Source organism: Pararge aegeria, chromosome 5, assembly GCF_905163445.1.
Source record: "Pararge aegeria chromosome 5, ilParAegt1.1, whole genome shotgun sequence".
In the NCBI taxonomy this organism is placed as follows: Eukaryota; Metazoa; Arthropoda; class Insecta; order Lepidoptera; family Nymphalidae; genus Pararge; species Pararge aegeria.
The window spans coordinates 363,679-380,184 of NC_053184.1; the positions used below are offsets into that span (position 1 = coordinate 363,679).

Below are 16,506 nucleotides of genomic sequence, written 5' to 3' on the forward strand. Positions count from 1 at the left end.
CTGTTGGCATGGTTAACTTTAGTCACCTTCCTTATATATCAGTAGGTTGCTCGCTTTTGTCTCTTCTTTTATAACCCAGTATTCTCTATAATAACACCGCATTAACCTCAACCGTTTACCAGGGAAGTCATTAGACCATCTCACACCTTATTCACACGCTGATTTGGTGTTTACAGGCTGCAATGAATGTATTAAATAATATGTTAAGATTTACAGCAATATTGTTTTTCTAAACAGCAGTTCTCAGAATTCAGAGATTCTGAATCTTTAGATGTGAACCTCCAATTAAAGTGCAATCGAGGATAGTTATCTACATGCTTTGTCTGGCTAATATTTACAACAAGCTGAAAAATAAACTAGCCACTCCATGCTGAGAAACAAGAGAACATCAGACCCTTCACGAATTCGTCTGGTGAAAGGGATGACTAAATGCCTACTTTCATCACCATCATCGTCATATAAACCCATTACGGGCCCAATACAGGGCACACGGGTTCCACAGTGAGAGGTTTCTTCACAATGTTTTCGTTCACCATTGAAGCAAGTGACATTTGAATGCTTAAAACGCACATAACTTAGAAAAGTTAGTCAGCGCAAATCAGTCGTTTTAGTTTTTATCAACGTTGTCAAAGTGTGTAGGTAATTGGATGTTTTGTACGGTTTGGGAGATCGAATTTGCCTTTTACTTCACGTTAAGCCTTCGGTCTCGTAATTATCACTTTCACCTGATGTTAACGTTGACTAAGCGTTGCAGTACGTTAACTGAATCAGCCAACCGGCTTTCCAGGAGATGCAAGCCTCTGAGCTCAATCTCCCCCTGTTTGGTAACTGAAGGGGGCATATGTTATGTGTAGTAGTGCATACACACATTACTCATATGTCAAATAATGTTTAAATGAAAATTTTTAATGAAAATAACCATCAAATACTGTTCCTATCTGAATGGAATAATATCGCCGATGGAGGCCTTTTGGAAAAGTGTTGAAAAGAGTAATAACGAATGGGTAGCAAAGTAAATATGGCGCCCCAGTAGTGCGGCTCGAGCGGATTGTTTGGAGAGGCTCCAGCAGCGGCCTAATTAGGCGCTAACGTTTCATCCCGCTAATGAAAAAATATAACACAAGTTCAGCTGGTAGCGGCGAACAAAACGCAAACTTGACTTGTACCGCCAGTGTCTGTTAGCAGACATATCATACGTCTACTTCATTTGTGCATTGTGTTACAGTAATTTTATTAAGTAGGTAAATAATTAAACTTAACTAACTAACTATAAATTCATATTAACCAGATATTTTATTAAATTGATTAGGTTTTTTACAAATACGCTAATAATTATTATTGAATTAATATATAGTTTTCAAGAAACAATTAAATTTATATTTCAATAACAACCAATGTTCACATTAAGTTGGTGGGTATTTAGATATAAATACGACAGATTATCGATACACTTAGGTCCTGTATGGACTAGAACGATGCAGAGATCCCTCCCGGTGTCTTAGTCGTTATAAATCTTTCATTCAATTCTTTACATGATTTATTTTTCACTCCCTTTGCTTGTATCCACACATCTAATTACCTTGTCGTTGTAGTTGTTAATATATGCTACAACGAATCTAGGAGTTTCTTAGTTTAATTGTTAGGTACGCATTCGATTTTTCCATTAAAAATTGTCAGTGACAGCCCAGTTGCTTTGGAAATTGGTGGTGCATGCCATGCCTCGGAGAGCTTGATAGGCTGCCTCGGTTATTACCACATGTATTAATGTTTATTTATTTGTTTATAAAGGACAACCAACAGTAGATACATTAAAACTTGCTTTTTTTTTTTGGAATGAGTCACATAGTAAATGTTCGACTATTTACAGGTTATCAGCATGCATTAATATACGTTTAAACCCACCAAACCGCAGCTAAAAGGTGGGTCTAAAACACTCAATTCAAATTATGCTGGGGTATTTTTTTTTTAATATTTAAGTAAGAGTTCTTTATGGTCCCCGGTCTTATTAGTCAACTTATATATGTTTACTAGGTGTTCACCGCGACTTTTCTGCGTTTGTTTTTGCTTCTAAAGAATCCCGTAAGAACAGTTTGTTTGAGAGAAGTGTGGCAGTAGCAGCGGCAAAAAATAGTCGATAGCGCTGGGTAAGCAATGTTAACTGGAGTCAGTAAATGAATAGGACCCACTTTGGAGGTTTGAAGGAGTATTTAGTGTACGTCGGTTTCAGCTCTTATCACTAACATCGAATAGTACCTAACTGTTTAATTAAGAGAGAAGATACTTAAATACGTACTTAGTTCTAGTTGTAGTATAATAACTTAAATGTAGTTCTAAAATAACTGTTTTGTTTAGGTGTAAGTAATAGGATACATCGAACTTGCAAGGAGTGGCAATTCGATTCCTTACTGACGTACATTATATTACTTACTGGTTAAGTTTTAAATGCCTTAAATCACCTTATCAAAATTTGTTGTGAGCTCCCGCTCTGTAAATGGTTTAATCTAACGTAGCCTCATTCAATAGCGATTTGTGCTTTCGCCAGTGCTAAATATTCATAATCTGGTTTAGCGATTTCCCAAGTCGTCCTAATCTTACTCGGCTCGGCTTAGCACGCCGGCGCGGCGGGCGCGAAGGTCGTGACCAAGTAGTCAGCTTAGCTACAAGGTCGAGTGCTCAGCACGCTGCTAATTCTGAAACTGCGAATCTTGTTTTGGATCTTTTTATTGTTCAACAACGCGACTATGACAATAATATATTAGCGGCGATATTTTAAACATGTTCGTCACACATGTAAAATTCTGTCATGTAGTCTAGTTGTTTCAACCTTTTTAATTTTATACTGTTCTGCGACATGGACTCTCCGATTCGCGGACCGAAAACGCATAGATGCCTTGAGGTATCAAGATATAGACGATTTGCTTAAGTTTTAAGTATTATGAATATAGTATAGTTTATAGAGTCGATTAGACATATTTAACTGTTAGCTTCTTTTCGTGCATTGGCTAAGTGACATATTTGCATTATTAGCTTATGTTGTTTAGCACCAATGTATTTGTTGGCTGCGTGGTAGTCATCGGTGTCACGGCTCTCCGCCTATTTATCTTTATTTCCCACGTCAATCTCTTGGTTTTTTGTTTCAAACACAATTTAAGGTGAATAGTGTCGGCTGCAAGGCTTTTTTAAGAAAATAATGCTAAAATTAATAAAATGTACGCAAATCACATGGGAATCGTTCATAGGTAATATATTAATTAGTACGACAACTATTTAACGCGGTTGAAACCGCAGAGAATAGCTAGCTACTTTTACCTAAAAAAATGCACTAAAAATAATCTTTCTATTTCCAGTATATGCAGATTTGGTATTTTTAACTTTGTGTCTAAAAAGTATCATATACAAAACCTCTTGCAGTTTAAAAGTTTTTGCTGAAATAAATGGTAACTTACTATGCGATAATTAGTTTTTTTTTGAAACGCTAATTTGAAGTCTTCACCTTCAAAGCCTATGTACTGTGCATTACCTTTAAAATGTTCATTCTGTTATCGCTTGAAGGTTACACTAATGTTCAGACTGTCCTTTCTGTGTTCGTATGAGGAAAACGATTTACCTATATTCTTGAAAAAGGATAAACTCGGGCGGAGTTTGCTGTAACCAGTTTAAAAAAGTTATTACCGTTTTTAAAAATGAGGAGCTATATTTACTGAAGCCTACGTTCCACAAAATGATTTGTTTAGTCTGATACCATCTATAGTTTAGATCATATCGTATAGTTTATGTTATTAAATACAATGTGTACGTACTGATAATGATCCAGTACCGCTTGCAACTATACGGCACAAGTGATTCAGGGAACGAACTAACAATAATAATTTTAAACAGTTTTATTACGAGATTAAAATAATCCGTTCAAAGTTCGGCTGATTTGTTAGAAAATTAGTAGAGTGTACCATGTTGTGAACTACCTGTACCTAACATGGTATAAGTACTCCATTTGAAGTTGCAACATGCCTATTATCTTAAACGAGGCTCTATGAAACCTACGGTAGGATATTTTACTGCTTTTTTATCGTCTTAAAAGAACCTTTATGCAATTTTAAAGCTAACATTTTGGCAAGATTTTCAGTGTTTTGGATGAAATTAAATAATTAAATTTGTCTTCCTGACTGTATATACTGGCTACAGTATGAAGTTTAAAGTGGGCATTTTTTTGTATTCATAAATAAGTAAAGCAAGAAATAAATTTGTATCATTTGTTTTGAATAAAATAAAAATATGTGACCAAAGAGTTGGCTCATTAAAGCCGCACACTAAAAGGCATTGGATTTCACCTAGTCCCTTTATCATCGTCGTTGCCGAATCCTCGCAGCTAAACATGGGTTGCTTGTACCACATTTCAAGTCAATAAGAAGTAGTGGGTAAATTGTTTAGAGATCGAAATTACCTGTAGGATTTTTTCTTATTGATAAGGAAGTAGCAACTAATGTTGTGGAAAATTTAAGGGTCATCGATTGTAGAGTAAACATTAAACTGTTCATGAGTCAGATAAACTAACAGCGGCAAATCCGCGTCTTCCGGGAACATGAGTAACGACGCTTTGGATCCAAAGATCGCATTGCAGCGAGTGACTCATTCGTGACGGAGTTACTTGGGGTTCTATAATAGAACGCGGGCGGTGAGTGACGTCACAGCTTATTATTTAATGCTGTCACGATTAAGCGCTAAAAGGTATGAATAATAAACAGTAGGAAGGATCCTCATCTTTCGAAATATACGTATCTAAAATAGATAAACCGTAATGAGTGGTGATCTCGCCAAGTGAAGCGGACCGCAGCTACTTCGGTCAAGTGAGGCCCTGGTAGCTGGATACACTGATGCTATTCATTGATTGAAATGTATCGAAAAGTTGTGTTCATAGATTATATCATCATTTATCTTTTTACTTAATGGTGCCTGTTGTTAAATTAGTTGACGATAAGCGTATTATCTTTTGAATAACATTTTAATAAATCATTAGCGATGGAGTATTTTTGTAATCTTATCATTGAAACGATATAAATACAATTAGTATTGTGGATGAACTCTCGCCCAGAGTCAACATTAAAGTATTTTAAATGACAATTAAATCAAACTGGATTGAAAATTTTCGCTTAACTAAACGTCTACCATTTGCGAAATGGTGCGAAGGGCGCCTGGAAGGAGTTGGCTAGCAAGCTCAGATGGGGAGAGCAAGAAAAGAGCATAAGTACGAAAAGCTATGAAAGTTTAACTGCATGAGGGATAATAATATAGATTGACTTTGAAGAAGATGATAAGGCACCTGTAGCGGTAGTTACTGAACTAAGGACTAAGAAAATCCTCCTATTTATATTTAAATATCAGGTTTGCTTTTGAATACAGGTATTTTTAGGGTAGTTGCTCAGGTACTTATCCTTGAAAGCACTGTCGCTGTCACTGTCACTGTAACGTTATCTTTTTAGGTACTCTTTGGTTGATATGCTCATTCGCAATGGCGAGTAACTTTAGCTAAACGTGGCTGAGCATACCAAATAAATACGCCTATTGAAAAACCAAGTACAAAAGTATTAAAAATTATTGGCATTTAAAAAAATAATTAAAATGAGTTTAAGCGAAAACATTGAAATAGATATTACCTACTCTAACAAATTTAAATAAAAACGCCAAACTGACTGAATTGAATTGACCAAATTTTCCTCTGTCAATTTGGTCAAATTTCCAAGTCCTGTTCCAAAATTTAAATTTTAAATCCTCTGAGAATTTTAAAATTTAATTATATGTAGATACTTGCTTTTTTTTGTAAAAAATTATATAATTTAATACTTGGCGGAAATGGAAATAGCCTGACTCGTATTATTGAAATACTCGCCTAAGGCTTCAAACTCTAGTCATCTCTCGCCTCACTCGAAAATAATGTACGGTTTTTCCAATATAAATCTTGAAGCAATTTTTATTCAAAGTTAAAACTTTTCTTGGCATTTCCGTAAAAGTGGAGTAAGTGATGTCTTGGAGCGTGGCCATTGAATCGTTGCCTCAGGTGCATTGCTAGGTATCGCTATCGCCAGTGCTGTTTGCGGATTCTGTCCAGGCGCGTGCAGAAGGAATCCAGATAACTGATTGTGTTATCGTGTTATCGCGGCTAACATTGGGCGCTTGGCTGATAACTGCTGCGCCTCGATAACGGCCTGCCTTCGACCTTTTGACAGATATTTTTTTGTATTTTAATTTAACTTCCACGAAGGTAATACTTAGTACGTATCATCACATAAAAGTGAGAAGAGTTTAAGTCGTAGTCCACCACGCTGGCCCAGTGCGGATTGGCGGACTCCACACACCTTTGAGAATATAATGGGGAATTCGCAGGCATGTATAGAAGTAGTTATAGAGCAAAAGGGTACAATTTGCTTAAAACGCACATAACTTAGAAGTGCGTGCTGGGATTCGAACTTGGCCCCCCGACAGTGAAATCGTAGTCCTACCTACTGGACTATCACCGCTTCAAATATGCATAGATAACCATTGATTATTCTGACACATAATGTTACGCGGGGCAACGACGACCCGCGAGATATTTCATATGGAGCTATATGCTTACGGAAAAGCGGGAGTGAACAGTGCGCGGACGCGTTACAAAAGGAAAAACTGTGTGACCTGTGGGCTGCACTGCACAAGTGATAAATTCAAATTCAAAATGGTTTTGTTCATGTAGACCTTATTACAGGCACTTATGAAGCGTTCATACATATAACATGTTACACTAATGTTAGTGATGGTGATAACTGTATTCGTTAACTTAAAACTAAAGCTAGGAGGGTTCCAAACGCGGCCTGGTCTAAGAAGAGCCCACAACAAACTAAGCCAGGTTATTTTTTTTGTGTTACCATCTCACAGCCTAGTTAATGTTGAGCTATGAAGTAAGAGCAATTCATACCCAAGCTTTTTATCATACATGTAATCCTTTATATTATTATAGGATTTTTCTATAAGCTTACGTCTTATATAAACTTTGAAATTATTGAGAGACATCTCAAGCATTTCATCTGGTAACTTGTTATAAAATTACCCTTAAATGAATTACTTATTTTATGCAGCTTAGTAAACTGCACTACAAGTTTATTTTTGCTTCTAATATATCTTTTTAAAATTTATTACTTTATGTATATCCGTGTTTGACGCATGATCACATGAATGCATAGGCGTACCTAGCTTCTAGTCTAGGGAGAGTGAGAGTGAGAGTGTTTTGTGAGTTTTTTTATAGGGCCCTCTATAATCGGCACTACTATAATCGAGCCAAAAAAATATTTTCTTTCATTTTAGACTGTCCGTATCTTGGCCGCCATACGTTTGGAGGTTTGTGGATGTATTAATTTGAATGTGAATATTGCGTAACGGCCGCATAATCTCTGCGCAGGTTCTACCTACATATTAATTTTCATAGTTTTCCTCCGTGTGTACACACATACTATTATTATTAGAGCTGTTTTATGAATTTAATTTGTATATAACCGAACTAAATAACAACACATCGCGTCGCTGTAACACACACGTTTAGTGAGCTACATATGCGCTAACTTTACGAGACTCGTGTTGAGGATATTGTTATTGTTTGCTATTAATAGCTGTTCCTTTATATTATGCTAAATTAATGGATTCAGGAAACATGTTCCAGCGTACGATTACTGTTTTACAGTAAATAGCATTTTGGTCGACATTAATTACGGATACGTCGAGGATGTTATCTATCGGATGATATCTTCGCTGCATTCACATTACATTCAACACCCACAGATGGTTCATTAGATGGTAATTAATTATATGCTGTTTATTGTAAAATCATATAGATGTATGCCTTATTGCCTGGTTAATTATATACCGATGTCCCAAACCCTCCTGGGGGCTGTCTTTGAAACAATGTGATGACTGCAATGATTCCTGATTTGTTGGCATTTTGCACCCCTCGACTATTGGCTAAATTATATTACGCAACGATTACGTCGTACGTTACCACATCATACATCAGATATGGCTCTCTCTCTATTAAAGGAAAATGTGCCTGAGTGTAACCATTCTTTTAAATTCACGCATGTTAGTGGCTCTGACGCCTTTAAATTATTAATTAATAAAAAAACAAATGATCTGTGGGGCATTTCCGTAAACGTTGTCAAATCATTAATTGATATTGTTGCACCCGATTTAGCCTTAATATTTAATAATTGTATAGATTGTGGTGTGTTTCCTGACTTAATGAAACTTAGTAAAATAGTTCCATTGTTTAAATCGGGTAGTACTTCTGACCCCACTAACTTTAGACCAGTATCCGTACTACCCACTTTCAGTAAAATCTTTGAAAAACTCATTTTAAATCAATTACTTTACCATTTTCATAAGTATAATTTACTTCATATTAAGCAATTTGGTTTCACACGGGGTCGCTCAACAATCGACGCAGGTGTTGAGCTAATACAAAACATATTTGAAGCCTGGGAGGAGTCACGTGATGCACTTGGTGTGTTCTGTGACTTATCTAAGGCGTTTGATTGTGTTCAACACGAAACGTTAGTTAGGAAACTACACCACTATGGAATTCAGGGTGTAGCTCTAGACTTAATGAGTAACTATCTACGCGATAGAATTCAGAAAGTCGACGTGAATGGAAAACGGTCTAATGGATCAGTTATGAAAATAGGTGTCCCACAGGGGTCTATATTAGGACCATTTCTGTTCCTTATTTACATTAATGACCTTCCTTACCTTGCCAAGGATAAACACGGGATAGTTCTGTTTGCCGATGATACATCACTGACTTTTAAAATAAATCGACGTGAACTAGCTTTTGACGACGTAAACAACTCTCTCGCTAAAGTGGTACAGTGGTTTGAAGCTAATAATTTGGTTCTTAACGGAAAAAAAACCAAGTGTATAAAATTCACTTTACCTAATGTTAAACACGTGAAAACCACTGTACTACTTAATAATGAGGAACTGAAACTGGAGGATACGACAGTTTTTCTAGGAATAACGTTAGATTCTAAACTTCAATGGGGCCCTCATGTAAATAATTTATCGAACAGGCTTAGTTCTGCTGCCTATGCGGTAAAGAAGATACGCCATATGACCGACGTAGAAACTGCTAGACTGGTATATTTTAGTTACTTTCACAGCATTATGTCATATGGAATTTTACTTTGGGGTAATGCTGCTGATATTAGCACTATTTTCGTGCTGCAGAAGAGGGCTGTTCGTTCTATCTACAAAATGGGTCCGAGAGAGTCATTGAGAGATAAATTTAAAGATTTTAAAATAATGACAGTGTATAGTCAGTACATATTTGAAAATTTAATGTACGTCCATAAAAACATTTCTAAATTTAAGAAAAAATGTGACTGCAATAATTTAAACATTAGAAGTAAGAATAAACTTACAGTGCAATATACTAGGTTACATAAAATTCATAATTCGTTTAAAGGAAATTGCATACAATTCTACAATAAACTACCAATTGACATCTTGGAGATGTCTCTTAAAAAGTTCAAAGTTTGTATTAAACGTAAGCTTATAGAAAAGTCCTATTATAGTATAAAGGACTACGTAAACGATAAAAAAGCTTGGGTGTAAATTTTTGCTCTAACCAGGTTGCTCTTCTAATAATTTAAAATTACATTGTGAGATGGCGATAACAAAAAAAAAAAAAAAAAAACACCCGGCTAAGTTTGTTGTGGGCTTCTTCTTAGACCGGGACGCGTTTGGAACCCTCGTAGCTGTAGTTTTAAGTTTACGAATGTGGTTATCGCCATCATCTCACTACCGTGTAATTCTTATGTACGCATCAAAAGTGCCACCTGTGGGCCTACTTGAATAAAGATATTTTTGACTTTGACTTTGACTTTACATTTAGCCTAAAACAACAATGGCTATCACCGAGCCGGCCAGTAAAATAGATTGTAGTGCGTTTCCAATGTTCATATTTATTCAAATAGGCCTATAGAAGGAATCTTATAATAATCTAGGTACCTACTTAATTACAAATTCTTACAAAAAAAGTGAGAATATTGTGCTAACTACATTTTTTACCCTGAGAGCCCGCGGTCTTAGAATAAGCCCACAACGAACTAATCGTGGTATTATTGTGACTATCGCCGTCACCTATGATGTCACATAAAAGTATTTAAGACCAACCTAAGTAGTTGGTGTAATAATTCCTACCCAAGCCTTCGTCTTTTGTGTAATCCGTTAGAAGTACATAATCATTAGGTAGGTACGTGCTGGCCTCGAGACGAAAACCGGTCGCCGCCACCTGTGGTGTTTGATATAATATATTTGCATACATTATAAGGGACCTTTCTTTAAGCTTACGTTTTAAACTTATTGAGAGTCATCTCCAAGATGCCATCCGGCAGTTTATTGTTAAATTGTTTCTAACACTTGCTCGTCATTGGGCTCTTATTACGTCCTCATTGGACGGGGTGTGCTTTTTACTTTAAATGACCGTGCTTGCATATTATGATATTTCATTTGAGTTGAATTCGTATCTTACTGCAAGTTATATGTATATAAACGCAGCATTCTTCATTTAACTAGGAAAAACATTTTTTTTGTCAAGTATCTATAAGGTTCCTATGCAGCTTGAAATTAGTACACATTCTCTTGAAAAGGCTTAGTAAACAAATGGAATAAGTGTCATAAATAATGAGAACTTTAAATGTTTTCAATTTTGGAGTATGAGTATTTTCTTGGCGCCTGGTTTCAAGCGCACGTTTCACGGCGATAAAACAAACATTCTCGCGTCGTTTTCCATTAATATATTTATTGAAGTTTTCGCCTACATTTACACAGGGCACTAAAAATTGCGAAATTATTATTAGTTTTCGGCCATTTTCTGTATAAAGAAAAAAAATATATCATCATCATAATTGGCACTACAGGTGCTGGCCCTGCTTCAGTCGATTTTTCCACCTATCTGTATCTGGTGGCCATGCCCGCCAGTTTCGCATGCCGATAGCTTGTGCAACTCGGTCTGTTCCATCTATCCAGCGCAATATTGGACTCCCGACCGATCTCCGCCCATCAACCAAAGAAGATTATGACGTCAATGCGTTGAGCATGTCCGGCCCACTGCAGTCTTAGATTTTTGATGTGCTGGACAATGTATCATAAATTTGCGCCAGTGATATCATAAATTTCGCGGACTGACTGACTCGCCACGGACCATCCACTTCCACCGCACCATATAATATGGTTCTTATAACCTTCCTTTCAAAATTCCCAGGGCTTCTTCATCCTTCCTACGTTTAGTCCTGCAATCTTTACCATAGGCCATTATTGATCTTATAAGGGATTTGTACAACGCCACCTTCACATGCCAAGTTAAAAGATGTAATACTTAATGATTGTAAAACGTTATGTTATATGGATTTTAACGAAAATATTCCTAAATTTAAGAATTAATGTGAAACGTATGTTTATAGAAAACTCCTCCGATAGTATAAAGGCTTCTGTAATCGATAAAAAAGCTTGGGTGTAAATTATTGCTCACTGACCAGGTTGCGTCTTAAATATGGTGGTAGCAAAAGGAACACCCGGTTAAGTTTGCTGTGGGCTTCTTCTTGGAGCAGGTCGCGTTTGTACCCTATCCAGTACTCAAATAATTACCTAAATAGGTTTACAATTGACGGAATTATCGTGTAAAATCGTCAAACACTTTCACCTATCCCAAAGGAAAACTGTGAGGAATTACAAGATAAAAAGTATCCTATGTAGTATCCTCGTAGTACGATCTCATATCATGAAAAGTTATATTTAAATTCATTCAGTAGTTACAGCGTGATGCGCGGCCAAGATACAGACAGACAGACAAAAAACACAGGTTTGGTTTCAGTATCGATTATAGAATTTCAGTATCGAGAAAAATTATAAAAATATCTTCAATGTACAGAATTGGATCCGTCCAAGTTTACTATAAGTAGATATACGTGTTCTGTACAGGTCTTCTGTGACATCGTAGTGCGGGACGGGGAGATGGTGTGCGTGGAGTTGGTGGCTAGAGGCCGGGGCGGCGCGGCGCAAGCGGTCATCTTCCTTGGCTCCATACGCTACGACGCGCTCACCAGAGTGTACGACGCCAGGGTGAGTGTACAGCTCTGCGGTTTATGTAGGCTAAGTACGTAGATTTAGCGTGCCTTAGGTGTGACAACTGTGATGCGAGGTCAATTTTTTACGACAACCCGTTCACACAGTTCTACTTGTGGGTGAAAGTGACTTCGCCGTTTTGTGAGCTGCTGCACCGTGTTTTTAAGTGTGAGGGACCTCCCATCCAATAAGGGAATTTAAATTCCGAATTTTCTCTAGTCTGGTCTGGTGGGACGTTTGGCCGTGGATGGTTACTATCCTTCTGGCAAAGACGTGCCGCAAAGCGATTACGCGTTCCGTCACGATGTCGCGTAGAAACCAATGAGGGGTATGGGTGAAATCTAACTGCCTTTGCGTTAGCATTTTAGACTGCATCATCATTTACCACCAGGTGAGGTAGCAGTCGATGGCTAACTTGTGGAATAAAAAAAAAGTTCATGGTGGACTTTCTAATGCTGAACTTTTTCAGATCTGCTAATTTTTTAAGTATCCGGGAATCGCGTCATGCAGAATATGATGATGCAGCCGCGATAGCTATACGATCTAAATATTCCTCTCGCTAGACATAACATGTCCAGGTAGAATCCCCAGACCGAGAAATCTATGACGTGATTCAAGAAAGGTTGGCACAGTCGTCGACGGACACCGAAGTGTATGTTAGCGGCGACAACGCATTGTATAGGCTTCTCTGGTTTATAACTTCACATCAGGATACCCGTTTGCTCGTTCGCCCCCTATTGTACAAAAAAGTTAAAGATTTATTTAAAATAGGAATTAGGTTTTGATTCTTAAAACGGTTTCTAAGCGATACGTTCAATTTGAATAATTTAAAAAGGAATTTGCAGCTATTTAATAATCCCCTTATAATCCCCTTATAATAATAATAAGGCCTAAGGATAATAATAAGGCATCCCCCGATCAAAAATTTTCAAAATATATTAAATGTACAGAAATCTTCCATTTACTGTTTTATTATAAGTATAGATATAGTTTATCATAGATAGATATAAAGTGTCGTCGTTTTTTGGGCTTCTCAACCCAGACGCCAGTATCTCAACAGTATTTAAGTGCCGGGAACGCTTCAGAAGTGCCTGATAGGCGGATGATGCACCTAACTCTGCTGCCAGGCCTGGCCGAGGCGTGGCTGGCTCACATCCGATTTGGGCTGAGCACAAAGAGGAGAGCAGTGACCATTTTATTAGTGTCAGTGGGTCAGCGCCTGATCGGCTGTGACGTCAGCTGACCGTGCCACGGTAGTTTCAATACTGTTTACATGTACTCTATTCCAAGAATAGGAAGGATTTAGGTTAAGTTATGTTAGATTACGCAGTTTCATACAATTTTATGCATGCGACATTGTCCGCGCAAAAATACTGGTTCCCCACAACTAAGTATTTTAACATTAGAAAAGTAGCATATCGAAGACCATATACGAAGTTACACGGAAAGTTAATGTAAACTCAGACACCTCACCTCGTATTATCCATGTTGGGATGAAATTCAAAGAATCCTTTCGTAGCACACGCACGGCCTTGACACGGACATCGAGGTGTTTTTTATTGAAATTTCATACAAAATACGTGAAATCAACTTATTGTAAAGCACATCAAATGACGTGAAGCGGACGTCCGTTGTGAAATGAGCTGATACATGAGCCTTAGTTCGACGTTATTTCTATAGAAATTGGAATGCAGAACTGCTGATATGATATCCGTGTAAGATTTCTTCGTCCTATGGTACCTAATGTATCTAGGCTCTGCGTTGTAACTCAGCCACGGTACCATGTTGTTAATCATTACATAATCATGCGCGGTGGTAGTCATGTGTCCTTGTGAGCTGTGGACTTAAATAAGGAAGAGGTTCCGGTTAAGATCCCAGGGGGCAGTGCATAGGTACATCTTAGACCTTGTCCTTGGTGAAATCTTTAGGTGAAACGGCAGTTTCACTCTGAAAAACACGCCTATCTATCGAGTAAACAAATCTGAGCTCTAAAATAAGAATGAATAATTCGGTAATCTAATTATTAACTGTACGCGAAAAGATCGCATTGTTAATATCAACTGAAGGCGATAGTTAATAGACCGTATATAAATTACCAAGAAAATGACAGTAGTCGAAAAGTAACAAAAAATGTTTCTATGAACGGTCGAGTGGCATGATGAGTAAATTTTGTATTCACGACGGCAAGCAGAAGTGAGCGCGTCTGTCTCGGTGTCACTAGGCAATAACCGTAAAATGGGGGGCGGCGAAAGTGCTGACAGGGCCGTGACGTCACGACAGTGGCACCCACGCGCGCCACTGTTCTGTTTGGAGTTAGGACCCGTGACGAAATGCGGAAAGTGAGTGCATTGCATTGCCTTCACAGTTTACTGCGATACCATACCAATTGTTGTTCAGATTTTTGTTGTCTTATCGCAACGAGAGCTGATAAACAAATCTCTGGTTATCTTAGTTTTTTTATTTTACCTATCATATGGATTTGGGACAGTTGTGAACTGTCATGAGCTTCTAAAAATATACCTACACCTTATATGTAATTTTGTTTTGTCATCGACGCGCTTCTGTACCGGTCGTGCGATGGTAATCTGACTTTGGCGGATTATAATGTAGTTTCCATTTCGAGGAGCGAATAATGTAGTTTCCGTGTGGAGCGGGAAAGGCGTCTATTGTCGATTCGATGCAACATTCTCGCGCGCAGATTCGCTAATTACAGTAAACAGATTTAAGACAGTCGTTACGTCCTACTGTGTACTACTTGCCTATTATGGTATCGATACTAGAGGTTGTTTTACAGTTCTACAGGGGTGCAATATAATGACGCATAACGCAACGCGGTTATTTACCGACAAAGACGTGTAGGAACCAATTAGGAGGGGCTACCATACTCCCTAAAAGGTAGATGGAAGTAAAATAAAACAAAAAAAACATTATGAAGCTTCCCAGATACAGATCGATTACAGTGCATCGGGCGTTATCAGGGCGCGTATGGAATCCTTCTGGAAGAGAATACGTAACTCTGGCAACCGCATTCTTCAAACAGTGGGACAGGACATGCGTGGTCGAAGATTAGCGCATCGTATCTCAATACATAGAGTAATTGTATACACCTTTAATGTAATTTATAATAGACAGAATATATATTTACTCTTAATTCCTAATTTTAAATTATGAATCTTTAATCTTTTGTGCTTTTTGGGTTCTTACATTATAAATACAGCTATAACAAAAGGAAACCAGCTACAGTTAATATCGAAAATTATCGCGATTTGATACTATAATATTATTGTAATGTAAATGAGTCTCAGATCCACATAGTTATAAACTAGTTTTTTACATACACAGAATGTAAAAAAGACATTCCACTAGTAAATAGTCACGTAACCTTTGTCTTTCCTGATTAAGTAAATGGAGTGCTACGGATGTAATATCGGTGATTCAAGAGGCAGTGGAAGATTTCCATTTTGTGATAACTTTGAACAGATTGAGAGCATCGAAATATTAAATATTTTACCCAAACTAAGCAGCGTTACTCAGTTTAGGCATTATTTATGCGGAAACTGCTATACGTCCTAGTTGGTCTTGTAGGCTTGATTCCACCAAAGTAAGTTTTAAAATCTTCTACCTCCCACGCCTTTTTTGCGCAAATTCAGTAAAGGCTGCCTGTAAATATTTCTGCCATGACGTCGATACTGATTCCAAGAGATGCCTGGCAGTATCCTGCAATGGTTTTCATCTTTTTTTTTTATTTCAATACAAGTTATCCCTTGACTGCAATCTTACCTGGTGGTAAGTGATGATGCAGTATAAGATGGTAGCGAGCTAGCCTGTGAGGGAGTATGGTAGTCATACCCCTCATAGGGTTTCTACGCGACATCGCACCAGAACCCTTAGTGAAACGTCTTTGTCGATTGAGGTTCCTCTCTCCTCTCGGTTGAGGTTGAGGCGGGCCTACTGCCAATTGAGGTTCCACTGATCAAATAAATAAAGCTGCAATGCATTCTTAACACTCAATCGATTCTATAGTGTGCTATATAATGGAATTGAGAATCATTTTATTTTATACTAGATGTTGTTCCTCAAGGTTTCACCATTTAACTAGTTGTATTGGGCACGCGGTCCTGCTCATATATCCTTCTCGTAGTTACTTCCCGTAATGTTAAGTTTTCACTAAGTATCTCCTAATCTATGCGACCAAATAACATGCTGTAAAGGGCACGAATTATTTATATCAATATGAGATAGTCTTGATAGTGTAAACTCTTTTCATTGTAATTTTTCTCGGCATAGAATGCGTTATTTCGGCTTATTTAGAATAGAGAAGCATATGGTTAAGTGAAATGTGGAAGTTTACAATAACTATTAATT

At 37.5% G+C, this 16,506-nt stretch overlaps 2 protein-coding genes across 3 annotated transcripts in view; one reads left to right on the forward strand and one right to left on the reverse strand.

The window, feature by feature from the left end:
• Positions 1-16,506, forward strand: part of LOC120624154 (uncharacterized protein KIAA0930 homolog) — a 57,394-nt gene that overhangs the window by 24,701 nt on the left and 16,187 nt on the right. For both annotated transcript variants that reach the window (XM_039890525.1, XM_039890526.1), the window contains exon 5: positions 11,998-12,138. In XM_039890525.1, the coding sequence (XP_039746459.1) occupies positions 11,998-12,138 (141 nt within the window). The remainder of the gene's footprint in view (positions 1-11,997; positions 12,139-16,506) is intronic.
• The window catches only part of LOC120624155 (phosphatidylcholine:ceramide cholinephosphotransferase 2-like), a 98,529-nt gene that overhangs the window by 17,309 nt on the left and 64,714 nt on the right, over positions 1-16,506 (reverse strand). The window lies entirely within an intron of this gene.